The sequence below is a fragment of the Helicoverpa armigera genome, chromosome 27, assembly GCF_030705265.1.
Source record: "Helicoverpa armigera isolate CAAS_96S chromosome 27, ASM3070526v1, whole genome shotgun sequence".
NCBI lineage: Eukaryota > Metazoa > Arthropoda > Insecta > Lepidoptera > Noctuidae > Helicoverpa > Helicoverpa armigera.
This window is the reverse complement of record NC_087146.1, coordinates 5,464,424-5,487,259: the sequence shown is the minus strand read 5'-3', so window position 1 is coordinate 5,487,259 and position 22,836 is coordinate 5,464,424. Positions and strand designations below refer to the sequence as shown.

Sequence of the window (22,836 nt, the reverse complement as noted above, 5' to 3'; positions counted from 1 at the left end):
TGTATTAATAGTGAATAACCGGTAAACTTTATTTTGTCACCAGTTATTTTTCTATCGTTTTCTTTTTCGATAAATTATTGTTAACAAAAAAGATTTGATCAGTACAACGCGTCAAATTATTGATAACTTTATGCTTGTAAAGGAACAAATTTTTTAGAGAGTTGCCACATTAATAAAATCGTGGTAACATGGTATAAACTACATTTATAATGATGTTAGTCTTTTATAAAAAAAATTAACATTTATGAGATTCACGTATATTATTGCAACAGAATCAGGTAAATGATAGATTTAAGAAATGAATGAACAGATAAATGTGCTTGGTTTTAAAAACTTTACAAAAATAATGAACTTATTTTCAGTTATTTTCTTCTTTTTACTAGTTCATCAATCGTGTAAAAATCTGACAGTTTGGGAGGATATCTCGCCAAGAAGTGGTAACACTCACAATTTCTACAAATGGCTGCTGGCGCTGCTGCAGCTGAATCAAACTTAATGTGATAGTCTGTTTTCATTGTAAAATAATAATTTAATTAGTGTTAATACTGTTCAATGGTTTGAAAATACTAACATAACCTTTTCTTATTTGAATCTCATTACTCATAGTGCCTAGTGGCTATTAAACGGTGAGTAGAATAAGAAACACGATTCTACATTATATTGTTTATTTATATTTAAAATTTTCTTCTTATTGGAATGGCACGACGGCCGAGATTTTCAGAGGTTTGCTAATTCAATTACGAAGTTGTTATTGCAGTGTTACCTAGCGTGTTGAACGCAAGTTAGAATTATATCGAGGTTGAATGTCATTACATCGTAACTTAAAATAACTTTGCGTATTTTTTTTTGTCTTGCTTTCTAATAAAGCCTTATTAAATTATACCACGGAAAACATCGAAAAAATTACCAACAAACATTCAAAAAATTCATATTCTTCATTATATCACACCAAAAAACAGACTCATGCCATAAAAAATATTTTTCTGTAACACTTTCGTAAAAAAAAAACCAGTTAAGTGTCTTCCATAACTTGAAAAAGCGTGCACTGTGTAGGCATTAGTTACAACGCACCTCATTTAAAATTCCTACATCCATTCATAGTTATGTTATGTTTTATTCATGAGAAAAAACTATAAACTAAGTATGGTTTAAGTTCACCTCTTTTAATGGTGACAATTAAAGGTTTTACAAACTATAAAAGTACTCATAATTGCTCTGTAATGACTATAGACAATGGTTGTTCTAAGAAGTTTCTAAACAATTTTTTTTTTAATAAAAATGTTTTAACTTCTGAGCTGGTTATCTTGTTTTAATAGACAGCTAAAGTATTATTTTCTTACTTGAATTTAATTACTTTTAATGTCTTTAAATATATGGCTTTTTTAATAATTCTGTTATTCATTTTCTTTAGATTTTTTTTACATAAGAAAACCTTTAAAACCTTTTTAATGTAACTACAAAATGAATTTGAAAACTTTGCATTAAAATAATAGTTTACTGAAATATTTATTGCTATATTTTTCACATGATAAGTCATGCTTTCTTTACATAGATATCTAAAGAAATACAAATAAATATTTACAATAAAAATAAAAACAGTCCTAGTAAAAATCCAAAGCTAAAAACTAAAACTAAAAAGCATTATTGTTAAAGTTAACAAAAGAGTACTATTTAAGCATTTGTTCATATAAAAGATATCTATACTTTTTTGTTATTTTGTTCTATTGTACAAAATTGTTTGTCAGGAAGTAGATAAAACTATAGGACTACATTATTTTTTGTTCCATAGATAAAAAGTGGATTTCAATGACAATGTAAAATTCGGAAAAAGTAAAACAGATCCATAGATATTTAAAATTAGATAAATGTTAATTCTGGCTAATCTCTGAAATGATTCTGGGTGCTGGAAGTAGTTTCTTTTGGAGAACAGCTAGTAAATGTTAATAAATCTGTACTTATATTATAATTATTGATGACTAGCTTCCGCTCGCGGCTTCGCCCGCGTGTTGTGTTGATAAAAATTAGCCTATGTGTTAATCCAGGGTATCACCTATCTACATACCAAATTTCGACCAAATCGGTCCAGCCGTTTTTGCGTGAAAGAATAACAAACATACATCCATACATTCTCACAAACTTTCACATTTAGGATTTGTGTTTGCTCAATGAAAAACACTTTTATATCAGGGAATACTGAGTTGAATAAAAAAAATAGCTTTTTTAACAAGCCATAGGCTACTTTTTATCCGGGTGCGCGAAATAGTTCCCACGAGACGTGAGCGAAACCGCGGGCGGAAGCTAATGGTGACATAAAATCTTTGAAACTTTTACAATAGGCAATAAAAAATATGTACATTTTACTGTTATTTCATGAGTTATTTCTTTATTTATAACTGGCTGTTTTCCCGGGGTAAATTCCTGTACCGGGACAAAATAAAGCCTTTGTTACTCAGGGATAGTCTAGCTTTCCAACAGTGAAAGAATTTTTCAAATTCGTTCAGTAGTTTCGGAGCCTGTAGGGTACAAACAAAAACATATTTCCTCTTTAATACATTAAAACTTAGTTTATAAATAACAATGACAAAATAAATGACTCATTTTACACATAAGTTCACTTAAAATATGTTGACAATAGGTCTTATTTTATTTAAATGCTATCTGTATGTGTGATTCACGGAGAACAAAATGACTAGCGGAGGTGCCATAACGGGGGCTGCGGTACTGTTCGCGCGAGTTACCTCGGCCCTGGTACATAAAAGGCCTACGACGGAACACGACGGTCAGTAGTCTATAGTCTTTAGTCAGTAAGAGTCTGACACTCCCTCACCGCTGCTAACCCATTGCGGGAGGGTCATTTGATTTTCAACGTCGTTAAAAAAAAGGTGCCATAACGGAAAATCGTCTAAGAAAGTAGCGCGCCAAAATGCGGGTGGGCGGGGGACGAGGAACGTTACTGTTTTCGTCCTTACATACCTTCTTAGGATTCGAAAATCTTTTGTAATACCAACAATCGAAGACAGATGTCTCAAAGAACCCGAATGCCTCGTCATTTCACTCGTAACTGATCGGTTTGGTCATGCTCACCGTACGTATGTGACCTATAAGAAGGCGCCTGACCTATAATCATCGGCAAGGATATTGAGCCCTGACCTTCACCTGCGCAGAAGTGATTTATTGGTTTATTGCCTTATGTGTACAGAGCGCAAAGCGATCCCCACTCTTCCGCCGAGAGCTCATTATCCGTGCCGATAACTATACCTGCAATGGCATCTCCGCTCTTTCCTTACTCCGTGGTGCGAATGCAGAATATAAAATGTATGAAGAATTCTATTTTCGCAAGAGGTGATTGTACTCACGACCTTGGTTCAAATTGATTCGTGCAACAATGATACTGTTTATAATATATTATATTATACTTAATACACGTTAATGTCAGTCCTGCGCCTGATCTCTCTCCGGTCGTGTCGGATTGTCGTCCCATCAAATGCTCGTGCACTATAATATGTAGCGACTGCCTATCTGATCTCCTCAACCCAGTTGCTCTTGCACCCCTATACCTCTTGATAAAAACTGGTTGTCTGTCAGACTTTCTGACTTCTGACTACCCGTAGCGACTGCCAAAGATGTTCAAATCACAGTGACCAATTTTACATGCCGAAATACGGAAGAATGCGTTATGACATAGATGGTCACCCATCCGTAACAAGCGTTACTTAACCATATGATCGACTCATGCTGTTAGTCACGAGTTAAATACTTATGAAGGTTTAATATAGCAAAAATAAACCAATTTAAGATCTAAATGCGAAAGTAACTCTGTCTGTCTGTTAGTCTGTCTGTCTGTTACGCTTTCACGTCTAAACTACTGGACTGATTTTAATAAAATTTGGTACAGAGATAGAGTTGACCTTGAGAAAGAACATAGGATAGTTTTTATCCCGGACTTTTGAATAATTCTCTTGGAAACGCGATACGACCGAACTCTACGCGGGCGAAGCCGCGGGCGGAACCTAGTATTATATAAACGCGAAAGGATGTTTGTATGGATGGATGTTTGTGCCTCTCACGCAAAAACTACTCGATTAATTTTGATAAAACTTGACATTAATGTAGGTCTTGACTTATACATACATCAGAATAACACATCTATAGGTTACTTTTATCCACCTGCGGGAAGTAGTTCCCTCGATACACGAGTGCGGAAGCTAATATTTCATAAGCGTAATACACTTTAATATCAATGTAGGTCTACTCGTACTAAGAAATTGTATTTATCTTAATAAATGTGGGCCGTGCTGTGTCACCCATTACTAATATACTTTAAATAGACCGTTGCCGCATCTAGATTGTAATAAGATCTAGTATTTTTAGATGTACTAGGTCTATTCTTTTATGATAATACTAGCTTACGCTATTAGTTTCACCCGCGACACCTGTACAAACGAAGAAAAAAAATTTTCCTCTTTCATGTAAAAAATATATAACGTATAATATATATAATATAAAAAAAATGTATATAACGGCTAGTAATTTTTGTAATATATGTATAATAATATAAAAATTACTAGCCGTTTTCCCGTGGTTTCATCCACGTCCAGTGGGAAGCCTATGTTACTTGGGAAGAGTGTAGCTTCCCAACAGTGAAAGAATCTTTCAAATCGATTCAGTACTTCCGAAGCTTTTAGGGGCACAAACAAACAATGAAACAAGAAATATTTCCACTTCATTACATTATTTTGGTATATGGATGTAATAAATATTAATGTACATGTTATTTTGTTTGACAGAACAATCTATGGATGGTGATAAACACTGCTACGATGATGACAGACTGTACCATTCAGACCGAGGCAGCGATGACAGCCCGCTATTGTCACACAGGTGAGAAAAAACGCGCGAATAATCCGCTAGTGTGGAAAGGCTGGTAGGTGCGTTTTTATTAACGAGCTAAACGTCGGTTTTCTTAAAGAACTGTTTACTACAAATTTTCGCTATTAATTTTCAAAGTAAAAAACGGTCGTTTATACACCCATTTTTACAAACAAGATAAACGTCCGATTACGGAAAACAGCTGTATATCGCAAAGTGAAACCTAGAATAGTTGAATGTTAATATTTTGGGGATATTGTTCCTAAATCGATTGATTCCGAAAACTAGTTCAGGCAAAAATTAAGATTCGCTAAAATTCTAGCTTTAGATATATAAAAAAGTGATCCTTTTAACCGACTGATGAAACTACTAGGTAAATTGGTCAATAGAGCACTGAACCCAAAGGAATCTTGCTTCCCAAAAATAAGAGTAAATAGAATACCGTGTAAGTAGAAGCATATATCCTCTCAGGCTCTGGGTTACCTGTGTACAAAATTTCATTTAAATCGGTTCAGTACCATTGGCGTGATAGAGCGACTGACACACAAAGTTAAATTCGCATTTATAATATTAGCAGGGATATTTCGAGTTTATTATTTTTGCCAGCTAAACAACCCAGTCCTATATTAAAAAACAATGCATGTTCCACTTGGCATAACTTCGGTTCCAACTCCTTAAACGAAGGACTACCTATGTACAATGCTAATTAGCGAATACCAATCATTATATAATTAGTAGTTTTAACACGTTATAGCTACTGTTTGAGTCGGTCAAGTATGACTGGTGGATGCTTTCTACTGTTTTGCGTCATCAGCCTTTTTATTGTCCCACTGCAGGGCATAGGCCTTTTCTCATAAGAATTCATCATCATCATCAGCCTATCGCAGTCCACTGCTGGACATAGGAATCTCCAAGTGCACGCCTTGCGCAAGTCATCACTCCACCGTGCCTGAGGATTACCTATAAAAAAATATAACTAAAATCCCAATTGAGGACTTGCTCCTTCTGGGCCCGGTAGGGCCAAGACCTGCCGGGGCTGCGGGATTATTCGAAAGAGATACCGCGGCCCTGGTACATAAAAGGCCTACTACGGAACACGACGGTTTTAGTCAGTAAAAGTGTGACACTCCCTCACCGCTGCTAACCCACAGCGGGAGGGGTCATTTGATGATTTATGACGTCGTTAAAAAAACTTGCTCCTTTTTTGGAAGTCGGATAAAAAGATGAGCCTTAGTAAGAACTACTCTAAAATAAAAAATGTTTGACTTTGATGTCTTCACCGATATATCATTCGTATAGTCCTCAGATGCTTAAGAAACCTCAATAGTGGGTAGGTCCTCAAACGGTGCAAGAGTGGAGCTTACGGAGAAGAACCGGCAAGAAAGTCCATAGACACTCTTCATCCAATTAAAGCCTAGCCTTTTTCCAAATAAGTTGTTCAGAAAAGAGTTTTTATGCGTTTCTTATTAGTTTCTAGGAGTCACTTGTCAGGCATCCGTCACTCGATGACACTTCGTAATGTACACGAAATTTTAATTATAAATGCGTTAGTGATAAACGTATTAAAAAGATCATTGAAGATAAGCCCTAAGCCTGCGCATTTTCACACACAATGTTGTGGTCGTCTAACTGGAGGCAGCTGAGTACCAGTGTGCCACAAGGAGCGACTGCCTATCAGACCTCCTCGACACAGTTACTTGACCATCTGATAGCCCATAGTAAGACTGTCACACTTTCTGGCTTCTGACTACCCGTAACGACTGCCAAAGATGTTCAAATGATAGCCGGGACCTGCAGTTTAACGTGCTATGCCAAACACGGCTATTAATGTCCAAGATATGCTTATACATACAAACTTAGAAAAGTTGCATTGGTACTTATGGATCGAACCCACACTAATATTTGAGAGGTTGGTTCTTTATCCACTAGGCCACCACGATTTAGATTTATGTATCATTAAATTAATAGTTTGACTGCCTCGTTGGTGTAGTGGTCGCAAACGCGGCTGCTGTGCTCGAGGTCTCGGATTCGATACCCGGGTCGGGCCGAAATCGCTTTGTGGGTTTTTTTAAACTCTCACAAAGCAGCCGTAGTCTGGATTGATACACCCGTGCATCGGGGAGCACGTAAATGTCGGTCCTGCGCCTGATCTCTCTCCGGTCGTGTCGGATTGCCGTCCCATCGGGTTATAAGAGTGAAGGAATAGTGAGTGCACCTGTGTCAAGCAAATGCTCGTGCTGATCTCCTTAAATGAGAATAGCCGCCGTGGCCGAAATCAGCCGTGGTCGCCATTAAATTGATAGTTAAATCATAATAGGTCAATTGGCAATTGGTTTGTCAAAATCTAATGTACCCTATTAATGCTAGTTACCTCAATTATTTCGACTACTTTGCTTGATTAGATTAGACTAACAGCCGTACCTACGGGTCGATCGAACAAAGGTTAAGCTACGCGCGGTCAGTTTTTGGATGGGTGACCTTACATTAGTAGGTCCCGTCTCGGCTGTCATTTGAACATCTTTGGGAGTTGTTACGGGTGAAGGGTGAAGAGTCAGAAGCCAGAAAGTCTGACACTAGTCTAACCAGAACGAAGGGGTTATTGGGTTGCCCGGGTAACTGGGTTGAGGAGGTCAGAAAGATCCAATGATGATGAAATTATGAGATGTTTCGACCCAACGTAGTTTGGAAAAGAGCTAGGAAGATGATGATTTGTAGGTTGACTAGATTTGTCCTGACCAGGATTATGAATGGGTATTTTCTCGTTATATATTTAGTATTAAATTGAGTTCAAACTACAGAAAGACGTCGTTTAACTAACGTCCCGTGGGAGTACTCCAAATAACATTATTGACTATTTACCTAAATGGTAAAAACGGGAATGGTAATTTGTATATACATATAAAAATGAATCTCTATATCCTTTGGTCACACCATCACGCGTGAACGGCTGATCCGATTAAGCTGCAACTAAGAGTGGAGGTATCTTAGACCCCGGAGAAGGACATAGTTTTTGTCCCCATCCAGCTACGGGACGCGGGTGAAACCGCGGGCTAAAGCTAGTAATGTTATAAAACTGAGGAGTTGGTCTGTTTGCTGGCTTGAACGCACTAATCTCATAAACTACTGGTCCGATTTGTAAAATTCTTTCAGTGTTAGAATCCATTGATGGAGGCCGGCTATAGGCTCTTTTATCCAGGTTGCTGCAGAGGTTCCCACGGGATGCGGGTGAAACCAGAAGCTGGTCTTTTAATAATCTCTCCTCACCCAGGTATGACAAAACCCGTCGGTTCTCCCCCTACGTGGTCACGAAGTACGAGGAGCGCGAGAGGAGGTCCACCCTGACGATGCTGGCCAAATTCTTCCTCTTCTCCACGGCAATGATATTGTTCTGCGTGCTTCTGTATATACCGGTGTATAATAAGGCTAATGACCAGGTTTCTAAAGGTAAGTTATCCATGTATTATAGCCAGTTTCACCAGTTGCAGATTAACTGTCAGTTGCACAAAGTTCGATAAAGTTAAAGCTTCTTTAAATCTATTGCTGACTCTTTCTTTGTCAACAAGATAAAAAGTGTCAGCAATAGATTTAATGAAGCTTTAACTTTAATGGAGTTTTGTGCAACTGACGGAAAGTCTCTGATAGTCTATCAGGAATCTGGTTTATCTGACAGATAAACTATGATTTTTGGTTTCATAAGCCTCTATAGTAATATCTGGTAGAAATGAGAAGTAGCCTTTATCACCTGATACTTAATAGGTAACCAGTGAAACTTCGCCCTAGTCTCGTTGGTGTAGTACTCGCATAGTACGATTGCTGTGCACGGGACCTCGGGTTCGATTCCCGGGTCGAGCCGAAACGCTGTTTTAAACACAAAGCACCCCGGAGTCTGGAAGTTGGTGATTGATACATCTGTTTACACAGTGGTCATTATGCTGAAATGCTGTACTGATGTTTCCGGGTTCGATTCCCGGTACGGTGCTCGTTGGCTGTAGTCTGGATGTTGTAATATGTATATTTAAATAGGTATATAGTTTATCGGTAGTGGCAGCACCCATAAAACCAACGAATTAATACCTTATCATAAGGTAACATAACCAACCAGGAGTGAAAGGCGTCCCGATAGTCCGATATTAATTATCCACTTTGACCAACTCCAAAATTGAATGATTTTGTAAGTATTTCTCACTTTGCCCGGCAATTTTCAGGAACAGTCGCGGGCTGGTCAATGCATACAAATCGCGACACGAAAATATACGTGCAACCGAATAACGTAACGACAATACATGCTCCTAAAAACTTATGCGATCAAAAGAAAAAACTTTTTTTATTAATAGTAGTCTGTTCGTCCACTCTTAACTTTGACCGCCGCGTAGCCATAAGAGAATCTTGGGGAAACTATAGAACTTATATAGAAATGTCCAAATTATATCATGCTGTTAAACAAAAGTATATTAACTACAATTATACATATGATCTATACTCAGAGAGCGATGTTAATAATGTATCTAGTGATAGGTTGAAACGAGACATATCCAGCTTTAGCAGGCTATTGCCCGAATTGGCTAAAGCGTTGCAGGACAATCTGGTTAATGTGAAGACTGAAAATGTACCTGAAAAGAGGTTTGAAGATGACGTTATGTTGCCACAATTCGATATGAATGAGGACTTAGCTGAGCAGACGGAAGCCAATTACGACTATTATGATACAAATGTTATGAAAATACCCCCAAAAGGATACGAAGACACCCCAGACTTATATAAAGTATTAACAATGTTAAAAGGCAATAAAAACTTTCGAAAAATGAAGGAGAAAATTCTACCAGAAATAGTAGATCCTGATTATAAGGTAGTTTTTCTTTTGGGGTTGCCAACGAATGATAATGATTCTACCATTCAGAATAAAATTGAGGAGGAATCTGAGAAATATGCGGATATTATACAAGAAGGTTTTATTGATTCGTATAATAATTTAACTTTGAAGTCTATTATGATGTTGAAGTGGATTAATAATAATTGCAATAATAGTGGTAAGTTATCCTTTTAATCTTTCATCATTATCATCCTCCTCCACTTACCCCAATTTTTTTATCATTGTGGTCGGCGCAGCATGTTTTCTTCTTCCATACTCTTCTATCTGCCTTCATCTCACAAGTAACATAATTTCTAACTATATCTACTTTCACACAATCCACCCATCGATTTAATATTAGTTAATTTAAAACTCATCATCATCATCTCAGCCATAGGACGTCCACTGCTGAACATAGGCCTCCCCCTTAGATCTCCACACATACCTGTTGGAGGCGACCTGCATCCAGCGTCTTCCGGAGACCTTTATATTATCCATTAAAAACTTACTATGTTATATTTAAAGCTGAAAATATTTTCGATTTATCTTTTCTTAAAGAACACCTAAATTATTATTTCTAGCTCGTTTTCGCCATTTCACATACATCTAAAAAAACATCTCCATTAAAAATTTCGTAAAAATCCCTACAGCCCTGACAGTATAGTGCACAGTATAACTATAACGATAACCAAACCATAACCAGCCGTGAAATTGCCTCCCATTGGTCAAATCGGCAATATGACTAGACTACTGAAAATGGTTCGGTTATCGTTACAGTTAAATGGTGCAACTAACCGTAACAGTTAATTTCGCTTTTAACAATTGAAAGTTAGTATCAGTAGTATGATTTATGTATATTTGTTACTCTGTTATGCAAAAAATACCGGATTGATGAAATATGTTTCATAAATTCTGTAATTTACTGCCATATAGCTCAGCCCATAGAGAACAATTGACTAGCGGAGGTGAACTATTGACAACATGCGGGGCGAGGGGGACGAGGAACGTTACTGTCTTCGCCTTTACACGCCTTCTCTGGAACCTTATTTTTTGTAATACCAAAAATCGTTGACAGATGTCTCTAAGAACCCAAACGTCTCGTTAATTCACTCGTTACTGATCGTTTTGGTCATGCCCACCGTACGAATTTGACCTATAAGAAGGCACCTGACCCACCTGCATTATAGCATCTCCGCTCTTTCCCTACTCCATGCATTTACCTATCTATATACTCTTTTATATTTTGAAATACCTCCCTAAATTAAATACTATTTCTTTTCCAGTCCGCTACATACTGAAAACAGACGATGATATGTATATAAACGTGCCAAATTTAATAGACAACTTACGAAACAGATCTAAAAAATTCGATGCCATGACACAAGGCCATAATACTAAGGAGTATATGCTTATTGGAGACCTTATATGCGGAGCCAGACCTGTGTTAGATTCTAGTAATAAATGGTAAGTTATTTATCTATATTTATATAAAGTCAAAGTCAAATCATTTATTTCATTTAGGCCTTTACAAGCACTTATGACTGTCAAAAATATAACTAAGTTTGATTCTAATTTCCCATTCCAAAAGTAGCTTCCTATGGACAAGAACGAGCAAGAAACTGCATGGTTACTCTATAATAATGTAAAAAATCCTAAAGGCTTCGAAACTCATCGTCATCTCAAGAGCCTTTTCCCAACTATGTTGGGGTCGGCTTCCAGTCTAACTGGATGCAGCTGAGTACCAGTGCTTTACAAGGAGCAACTGCCTATCTGATCTCCTCAACCCAGTAACCCGGGCAACCCAATACCGCTTGCTAAGACTGGTTGTAATAAATTTATCTATGTAGGTATACTAATATTATAAATGAGTAAGTTTATGTCTGTATTTTTCACGCAAAAACTATCCCATAGATTTTAATGAAACTAACAGTATATTAGCTTTATAATGTGGTCGGCATCCAGTCTAACCGGATGCAGCTGAGTACCAGTGTTTTACAAGGAGTGACTGCCTATCTGACCGCCATAATCCAGTTAGATTAGTTTTGATGAAGAGGAAAAAAGCTCTTGTTTTGCTGTATTAATTAAGCCATTTTTGATAATTCATTTATTTTTATTCACAGTTTAATGGTAAGTTAGTATTTTGTTAATTAGTGTTATAAGCATATCAGTACCGTTATCAGTAGTAAAATGCATACATGAGGAAATATGGTTTAAAAATAAAAATACGTATTTGATGTTTGAGGTTCCGTACACAATGGGAAAATGGGTCCATATTACTAAGAATTGTCCATTATTTTAGGGTTATCTAAAAGACGGACTAATTATTTTGATATACAATTTTTTTGGTAAACTGTAGGTAAAATGCTTCCAACAATATAGGCAATTTATTCCTGGTTCATTAACGATTTTATCAATTTTCCTTCACCTGTATTTAAAGGCTATTTATAGCTTGTCGATAACATTTACCTCATATTATTTACGTTTTACCTGTTATAAGGAAACTAATTTTCACGTTAAACTTTATCCTGAGATTATTCTAGCTTATCTGTATCTGTATAATCTGCCTAGCATTTTCCCAACTATGTTGGGGTCGGCTTCCAGTCTAACCGGATGCAGCTGAGTACCAGTGTTTTACAAGGAGCGACTGCCTATCTGACCTCCTCAACCCAGTTACCCGGGCAACCCAATACCCCTTGGTAAGAAGACTGGTGTCAGACTTACTGGCTTCTGACTACCCGTAACGACTGCCAAGGATGTTCAATGACAGCTTCAGAAATACATAATTGGCGCCAACTGTCATTTCGCTGCTCAGTGTTGCCAACAAGATCCCAAAAATAACTACCAAATCTTAATTAATTATTTCTACCATCATTTATTTGACAGGTATAGTCCCCGATACATGTATGGGGGGAGAGTGTACCCCAAATACCTGTCGGGTACCGGGTACGCTCTGTCGGCTGATACCGCGAAAGCGTTGTATGCGGCCGCCCTTAGAACTAACTACTTCCACTTAGAAGATATATTTATTACTGGTAAGTAAGTTTTTTGGTATAAACCATTTTAATTTATATTTTTGCGAGTTTTCTGTCCCAGGGTAAACCATTTTATATCACCAGTGTAGTTTTCTTTATACTGAAGCGCCAAATAAAATATAGGGAAGATCTAACTACTGTAGCTGAAAAAATATACCTATTATAAAAATGAAAACTCGTTAGCCTTAGAAATTAAAATTTTGGGTTTGTATCAGAAACATTCTCTATATGATGTTTAAGTTAGAAATTATAAATTTTGATATCCTTAAAAAAATACCACATTTGATATATCGTAAAATATTGCGTTTTCAGTACCATAAGATAAATATCCGACGTGCTAGCTAGAGCAACCTTATATTCCCAAGAAGAAATTATTTTTATCTTGGGGTCAAAAATGCAGAATTAGTAATAATTAGAATTAGTTTTAGCAGTATTTTATTTGTTTAATATTGTATTAATTGTATAAAAAGTCCAATTTGTGTATCAAGATTACCTTTAGCTAAGTACCTACTCAAATACAGCACAGCTACCCACAAAAGCACTCAAATATACATACCTTTTTTTACATTATTCAAGGTATGTGCGCAGCCCGCGCTCACCCGCGCGTCATCCCGCGAGATGACGCGACATTCTCCTACCAGTCAGGCGCCTCGCTCCGCGCCTGCGGGCCGCACGCGCGAGCGACTGCGCATCGCGTGTCGCCCGACCAGATGCGGGCCTTAACTGATATGCTGAGCAAGCCGGATTTGCTTGATATGTGGGTATTTTTTTATTATTATACTAGCCGTTTACCCGCAGTTTCACCCGCGTCCCGTGGGAACTACTTCCCGTACCGGGATAAAAAGTAGCATAGCTATAGCCTTCCTCGATAAATGGGCTATCTAACACTGAAACAAATTTTCAAATCGGACCAGAAGTTCCTGAGATTAGCGCGTTCAAACAAACTCTTCAGCTTTATAATATTAGTATAGATAAAGTCATCGGCACGAATCTTGAGCGCTGACCTTCACTGCGCAGAAGTGATTTATTAGCAAAGAACCAATCCCGACTGACGGCTATGACGCGCTGCACTGCGGGCCAATCACCGCTTCACCCCGCCCCCGCGCCTCACTTCATACCACAAAAGGGACACAATAAATTACTTCTGCGCAGGTGAAGGTCAGCGCTCAAAATTCGTGCCGATGATTATACTTCTACATTTTTGTTTGTTTCTACCCTAAGAAAGACCACAGAAACGATTGATGGATTGTGTGAAAGTCAAAATGGTTAGAAAGAATGTTACTTACGAGATGACGGCAGATAGAAGAGTATGGAAGGAGAAAGCATGCTTGCCCGATCCCAAATAAAATTGGCATAAGGGCAGGAAGATGATGATGATGATGATTGTACCCTAATATTACCCGTACACTGCGAAATAAACAATCGGCCGGTAGTTGTCATTTTTTAAGAAAAAGTTTTCAGTCGGTCTAATACCTATTTGTATGTCATTCATCTTCATTCTGATTTATGAGCTCAAAGAAACTATAAGCCAATTAGAAGTTTGCAGTTTGCACTCTAAAGGCTCCCAAACTATAGAACCGGTTTGAAAAATTAATTCACTATTGGAAAGCTACACTCTTCCCGAGTAAAATAGGCTATATTTTATCCCGGTACTGGCATTAGTTACAAGGAAAACAAGTAATAATATTTAAAATTAATCTTGAGTAGCACGAATTTTATAGTCATATGCATGATTGACGGTAATAATTGTTCCAAAATAGTTAATTTACTATATTTTAATGGATTCAGATAACTATTTCCTCTACGATAGGCGAATTACTTTGTAATCAAGTTTTAACTAAAATTACTAAAATATATAATTTGGCAACCGGAAAAAACTGATTAATATGTTTGGAAAGGATAATTTGTAACATATTAATAAAACGTTCATTATTCCTTTTGTTTTTTAATTAATTTGATAAGCTTGTGGTTGCGGCGTTTACTATATTTATTTTAAAAATATATTATATACGGTGCTATTTTCAAAGCAGTATTCATTTTTAAGCTCGTTGATAGACTTTTTAAATAAACAAACTTAGGAACATAATTTTCAAAAATGTCTAAACCCATCCATTTTTTGTATATACCAATTTAAATAAAATGTGTGCCATATAAAGTCTGGTGAGGACATAGTTTTCTATTTATCCGGGTGCAGAAAGTAGTTCCCACGAGACGAGTGGATTCGTGGGAAAATAGCTAGTAATATCTTCTTTCTGGTCGTTCCCTCAATGCTGAGGATCGTGACTGTATGTCAATCTTCTCCACTCGGTCCGGTTCTGCGCCATATGTACCGCTCCCTGTATCTGGCCTCCCGTCACCTCTTTGAGGTGGTCCACCCATCTAGCTGGTGCTCTTCCTCTAGCGCGCTTCCCCTCCATTTGTCCGAGAATGATGAGTCTCTCCAGGCTATGCAATGGAGATCGCATTATGTGCCCAAAGAAACTCCGGATCCTTTCCTAGCACGCAGTAATATAATTAATGCCAAAGTAACTCTGCCTATCTGTACTAACTACTGAATCGACTTCAAATATTAAGTCTGACCTATCTTTATTAATGTTATCTTTATCTTTTCCAGGTGCGAAAGAATGCGATTAACAAAGGTAAGGAGGGACCGATTAAAGCCAAAAACGCCGCCTAAGCGATTATCCAAACACTAGTAAATAATAGCATTTAGTAAACTCGTCCAAATAGTAATTTTTAGTCACCCCTAGTCGGTATGCAGAGTGTTCAGTTTTCATACAACCAAAAATTGCAATTTTATCTATGAAATTTTAATATTATGAACCAAATTTTTCTTTACTTGATCGCGTAAATCTTATTATAAAACGTGGTCTTAAAAAAAGTACCAGCTTTAGTACTAAACTTAAACCATTCTCCCGAACAAATATAATGGTCTAAACTGGTACTAAAGCCTGTACTTTTAGGGCCGAGTTTTATAATAAGGTTAGATTTTTAAAACGTTTTCTTAACATACCAATGCTTTAGAAGCACTTGATATAGTCTAAATTCTCGAAAGAAACAGAACAATTCTGAGACACTCTTTATAAACAAAATTCTTTCTAAATATCCATTTCTTTTTGACATTCTAACATTTCTCTCATTATTTCTTAAAAAAACCGTTTCTTTTTTTAAAATATTTTGTTGAACTTAAGTAAATAATACTAAATGAACATCCTGTATATCGACTAAATACATATAAAATAAACATTAGTTTCGAGTACAATATTAATTATAGTTTCGGTCTCAAAGACTAGCTATATAGTTATAGGAAACGAAAACGCCATAACACTAAACATATAACGATGCGATCAAAAGAAAAGTATAGGCTTAGGTTATCCGAAGACTAGAATGAACTGAAAATATTGCTATTATTTTTTCTACTCTATTTGAATAGGCACTTAAGGTAAAAATCTTAATATTACTTCTTCATGAATATATCGGGTGTGTCATACCTAATCACATTAAATCCTATCACATATACTTTATGATATTCTATGGCGAATTGTAAAAAAATAACCTAATCCATTCAGTGGTTTAGCCACAGGAGTCATTTTTAGTTTTCATAATTTACAACATCATGTGTAAAGCAGAGATAAAGTTAGGAGTATCGTATGTTTTGATCAGTTGACAGCTGTCAGTTTTCAAGGGAGAATTTCAGTTGTTTGTAATGACTGACTTTTCTATGGTGTTCTAATTCTCGCACATTTTTATTCTATTTACTTTGTTTGAAAAAAAATTTTTTTTTTTAAATTTTACGTATTTAATTTAATGTGATTAGGTACGACACACCCGATATATTAATTTAATTGTTATTAATGTATTTACATTGATTTTTAACCAAATTTTATTTTTAACTTACTTTTTTAATGACAAGTCTTAAGGTGCGTTTTAAAAGCCAGCTACCGACTGCAACTGTCGACCGCACTTGAAGCGACTGCATAAAATCGGATATCTGAGAGCGACTGCACTTACTGCCGCTTCGATCCCAAACGGTTTCATGTAAATACATACAAACCAGCAGTGCAGTTGCGGCCGACTTAAAAGTAATATGTTTTTATTTCAAATAGGCCTTTACAGGCTCCTATGAAACGTCACACTAGTTGCACGGTTCCAAAAAATTAGTCTCATGGAGAAGAGCCGGCAAGAAACTCCATAGATACTCTTTTTAAAAAGCTACATGAATGCCTAGTGCGAGTTTTGCAAGTTAACTTTCTCGATGCGTAAATTATCATACAACTTAATTATGTAGCATTCATTTAAGAACTGTTTATTTAATAAAGGCTGTCATCCGCACTTGGTTGTATTATAAACACGCTCACTTGCGAAATAGTAAACGTCATTATCCGGAAAAATGAATGAACGTGCTATATTCGAATCATGTCATGTAGCATACGACTCTTTACTTCAGCCAAGTTATAACAACACTCAGTTCACAAATATTCTATTACATAATAATAGTAGGCTGATAAAGTCATGCTAATATTCAAAAAGCACCTTTATCAATATTGTATATTTTAAGTGCCTACTTAAATAAGTTATAGATGAATCAATAGCAAAATTTTAGTTTATTTTAGTCGACACGATAAAATAACGTTCTAAAATAAAATAAAAGTATTAAAACGGAATGTATATAGCTTTAAAATGCCCCCGTAACACGGAATGTTATTTATGATATTTGAGCATTAAAATAGTTTTATTGATTGGAACTTTTAACCGACTTCAAAAATAGGAGGTTCACCTGTGTTCTTAGTTTCACCTATTATATGGCTGGTGAGATTTTGATGCGGTTTTCAGTGTAGTATTAGTCGAAATTAGGAGAAGGGTTTAGGTATATTATAGAAGTATTTTATTGGAAAAAGATGTTTTTTGTTTGAAATTATATAAAGATAGTTTTTATTTATAGATATTAGATATACATAGTTTTCCCCATTTGAATCAGTATTAATCATATGGCAACGAAAAGTCTAAAAAATTAAAATGTATTATCATGACGGAAATCTCGTCTTGTTAAAAAGTAGAGCATTCCAAATTAAAATATTATTTATATAAGATGAATCTTACAGTATTGCAATACTAAATTAAATATTATTTTTGCTGATCTGAGTTGAGGAGATCAGATAGGCAGTCGCTCCTTGTAAAACACTGGTCCGGTTAGACTGGAAGCCGACCGCAACATAGTTGGGAAAAGGCTCGGGAGATGATGATTCTTTGCAAGTTCAAATGGATACAATTTTCGCGTAAAAAATAAATTCGGTAATTCCTAATTATTAAAATACATTCCAAAATTGCTGTTTTTACAAACTATGGTATTAAAAATTAGTGCAGTAATTGCCTGGTAACTGGGTTGAGGAGGTCAGGTAACTCCTTGTGGCGCACTGGTACTCAGCTGCATCTGGTTAGACTGGAAGCCGACCCCAACATAGTTGGGAAAAGGTTTGGCAGATTATGATAAGGAAATTATCTTACCAATCAATGAAACTTATTTTAATGCATATAGAAAGTGTTGCCATTGCAAAATGCTTTATATACAACAAGCCATGTTAATTTGTATTGCCATATGAAAAAATCTGCAGAAGTTTTGGTAATTTATAAAAAATCAAAAATAGTTACTTATATATTTAATATGCGAGGTTTCGGTTTTAATGGAGTGATAATGTTTAAAAAAATTATGTAATTGTTCTTTCCTATATAATGGGAATATTTATGCTCTATTTGGTTAGGTATTAAACTAAGTATAAATGATCTTGATATGACCTTTTAATTAAACATTAAAATGAAATGCAACAATACAATAATAATTATTACTTTATCAATTTGACCTTTTTTTTAATCAGAAATCGATTGGTTTAATATGCATTTGTGTAAAGTCCTATCAACATTGTTTACCTTTAGTTATATACCTAATAGCATTTTTTTTTCAAATTGTTATTTAATAATCATCATAATAACATTGTCACTTCATATATAAGGAATGGGTGGCGGTTTTTAAATAGCTGAACGAATCAAAATTTTCAAAAGTGCCTAACAAGGAAAAGGGTCATAATTTCTTACCAACACAAACGCAACAAAATTTACTTAAAACCCTCATCTTCAAAAAAGTGTTTAGCAGTTTTGAAAATTTTGACTTTTTCTGCTACTTTTGAATCTGACTGTACAGTAGGATCAGAAAATAACGTTTACCCAGTCACAAGTGTTTCTTTATATTAATATTGAAAGATAGCATGTTTAAAAATATCGGATTCTAAAATTATTATATTATATACGTTAAAAGTTAAGCAATTCTAAAATATTTGGTGATGGGTACCCGATCAAAATATACCTTTAATGTAAGTATATTTTCGTCAAAATCGTAAAAAAAATATTGTAAAAACTAAAAAAATTATGGTTATAGTTGGTGAGAAAAAGGTAAAAAAATAAATGAAGAGTGAAGTTATGGGGGCAACGAAATATAAAAAAAAGCTTTCAAAAATAAAACTTTTCCTAAAACTTAATTTAGATAGAAATAGACATGCTTTTCACCCATTTTTCTCTGATAGCAAAGCCCCCTTTTCTCCCATCTAGAGTTAAACTCTGGGACGGGGGGTTGTATTAGTGAGAGAAGTTCCCCCAACCGGGGGAAACTCGGGGAATCGGTTGCCTTTTATCTTAGTTCCAAGATTAGGGGTAGTTTTAGATCAAAATACATATAGACTAAGTCCAATTGTTGATATTTCTCGTGATATATAGAAATTAACTTAGTTTAGGGGGATTGGTAGGGCACGTTGAACTGTAGGTCCCGGCTGTCATTGAACATCTTTAGCAGTCGTTACGGGTAGTATGAAGTCAGTAAGTCTGATAACCAGTCTTATCAGGGGTAGCTGGGTTGAGGAGGTCAGATAGGCAGTAGCTCCTTGTAAAGCACTGGTACTCAGCTGCATCCGGTAAGACTGGAAGCCGACCCCAACATAGTTGGGAAAAGGCTCGGGAGATGATGAAAAGGGATTGTTAAAATGCGTTTTCCCAATAAACCTTTTCTGCTTTAAATAAAATGAAAATAGATCTTTTAAATGACAATATTAAAAGTTTAAATGGTTGATTACCTAACTACGTATTTGCTCTCATACGTTACATTGATTATTTTTTGTTCAGTTATTTCTGTGTGTAAAATACGTATGTATAAAATATATATGTATGTATATAGGGTGACTGCTAATAAGTGATTTTTATTCTCATTAATTTTATCAAAGTAACATAAAAATGTTTATTTGAAATTTGTGTTTGTTTTTGTGATGAAATTAATGAGAATAAAAAATATGTTTCTTTGGGGAAATTGTTTGTAATTATGAGTAAAATGTATTGGTCACTATTTACCAGTCATCCAATACATATATCTCTTATGTGAAAAAAAAAAACATGTATTAGTATGAAATTAGATCTGATTTTTATATAGTTTTTAAACTAACTTGCTCGCTATTCGCTTTAGTAATTAATGTATAATAAGTTATATATTAACACATTATGCACTGTAATAATAGTTCTACCTTTTTTTTACTAACACGCAGCCGGTTTCATCAAAATATATTGTGTTGCGGATTTGTAAAATTCAACACGCTTTTGTAAAATTCAATACGCTTTTGTAAAATTGCTGTAAAACTTTGTTATTTTGACTTGTAACTTGTTTATTTTATTACTGTTTTTTTCTTTTAATTTTTATTATGTAGATGATGTATGTAAAAATATAAAAAAAATATTCGAATTTTGATGCAACCGATGTATATACGCCTGTACTAAAATCTACACTGCAATTCCTTATAAAACATTTCGGTAGAATTAGTTAATTTCTGCTTTTTAGCCAATTATGTACATAGTATCTTTTGCATAGTTTTTTAGTTACTTTTTTTTGTTTTCTATTTTTTGTTCATTTTATTTTTCTTTCGTCCTTTTCAGATTAAGGAAGAACACCGTAGAATTTATGTGTTTTATAAGTTTTTGCGATTGCTCGTTAGTAATGAATGCTAGTTTTGGGCCCTGATATACTAAAAATAACTTTACTTTGGCCCGATTTTTCAGTCGCCAGATAATTTTTATCATTCTGAATATGTTTGAGTTTGATTTATTTCATAGATAGAAGTTAGCTATGATTGGAAAATCGGGTCTTATTGAGATTATTATTTAAACCCTGAATAATTGCAGTGGTTTTTTAAGGGGGTGAAAAGTAACTTTATAAAGTTGCTGTATTGCTCAAACTTATTTATTTTTATACAGTTATTTCTGAGTAAATCAGAGCTCTTTAATCCACTAAATGTAACTATAAAATTGTAAAAAAATGCCGAATTTAGACCTACGACATTTCGCCGTTTATCTTGAGCTAAAATGCTAAAAATGTATTCAAGATGAAAAGAGATTCGTATGTTGCAATATTTTTTCCTGCTACTGGCTTTTTTTTAATGTTTTCATTTACTGTGAATAACTGAAGCTCGTTGCAATATTTCTATAACCAGTGCACTTTTACAAAGTCTAGTCATTTCAGAAATATGTCGCTATACATGAAAAAGCAATAGCTATTAATCGAATATGTGTTTTTCTTGCGTGCCGCTAAAAGCACTTTTTTTATAATATCGGAATACATGCAAGGAATATGGGTTATTTTATTCGTATTAAATATTTTTGCTTGTAATAAAAGTTATAAGTAGTATCTTTTAGGGAATACATATATTTTTAACTGCCTCGTTGGTCTAGTGGTCGCAAGTGCGGCTGCTGAGCACGAGGTCTCGGGTTCGATTCCTGAGTCGGGCCGAAATCGCTTTGTGGGTTTTAGAAGACTTTCACAAAGCAGCCCGGAGCCTGGAAGCTGGTGATTGATTCACCCGTGCATCGGAGAGCACGTAAATGTCGGTCCTGCACCTGATCTCTCTCCGGTCGTGTCGGTTTACCGTCCCATCGGATTATGAGAGTGAAGGAATAGGGAGTGCACTTGTGTCTGCGCAAATGCTCGTGCACTATAATATGTCCTGCGTAGTTGGCTAATCTCCTTACATGAGAACAGCCGCCGTAGCCGATAATCGGCTAGGAGGACATCATCATCATATTTTTTGAACGCATTGGTTGTCATTGAACATCTTTGGCAGTCGTTACGGGTAGACAGAAGCCAGTAAGTCTGACAAACACTCTTACCTATGGGGTTGCCCGGGTAACTGGGTTGAGGCGGTCAGATAGGCAGTCGCTCCTTGTAGCACACTGGTACTCAGCTGCATCCAGTTAGAATGGAAGCCGACCACAACAAACATTTGGAAAAATGTCTAGGCAGATGACAGATAAATCATGAATTTTTGGCAGAGAAATCATGAAAGTTCATCCCGTAGATGCAGCGTGAGGGAGTGTCAGACTTACTAAACACCACCATGCTCCTTCTGGAGCCCTTTGTGTACCAGGACCGCGGTAATTTCATATAACCCTTTATTTCTTGTCTGTATTCCGATTCAGTGAGATCTGAAGCTAGAAAAATGCCTTTTGTACATCTTAACAAGCATGTCAAGCACGCATTGTGTTCATTTTGAAAAAGAAAATGCGAGATGGTTTTCTGCGACTACTGTTATTTATTTTACTTTTAACCGACTTCCCAAAAAGCGGAGGTTCTCAATTCGACCGTATTTTTTTTCTTATTTTTTTTTATATGTTTGCTTTACTGTATATTCTCGAAAAATAAATCTAAAAACGTACGATTATTATACAATTACTTGAAGTGGGTAAAGCAATCTCTAAGAACATTTTAAAATTTTATTTAATGCATGTGCCATAAAAACAAAATAATACGAGTGAACAAGATCTTTATTTTTGTTGAAAAATGGCAAATTATTATACATACATTAAATTATTTATTTTATATACCTAAGTTAAAACAGTTCCAGTAAAATTTTTATTAAATGACGTAATTAATTGATATAGAAAAAATACCAGTTTTTTAAAACCCGGTGCAATAACTATACAAGTTATGAAAAAAAAATATATACATTTTATACAATTCGACCGGTATACAAACGAATTATTTACCAGTCACCCTATATAAAA

At 35.5% G+C, this 22,836-nt stretch overlaps 1 protein-coding gene across 1 annotated transcript; it reads left to right on the top strand.

The window, feature by feature from the left end:
- Positions 1–417: 417 nt before the first annotated feature.
- On the top strand, positions 418–21,379 carry LOC110384650 (uncharacterized). The gene is made up of 9 exons (XM_021346049.3): positions 418–626; positions 4,788–4,881; positions 8,138–8,313; positions 9,075–9,896; positions 11,002–11,182; positions 12,602–12,750; positions 13,327–13,507; positions 15,365–15,389; positions 20,716–21,379. The coding sequence occupies exons 2-9, from the start codon at positions 4,796–4,798 to the stop codon at positions 20,785–20,787; spliced, it is 1,692 nt and encodes a 563-aa protein (XP_021201724.2). The 5' UTR covers positions 418–626; positions 4,788–4,795; the 3' UTR covers positions 20,788–21,379.
- Positions 21,380–22,836: the final 1,457 nt, after the last annotated feature.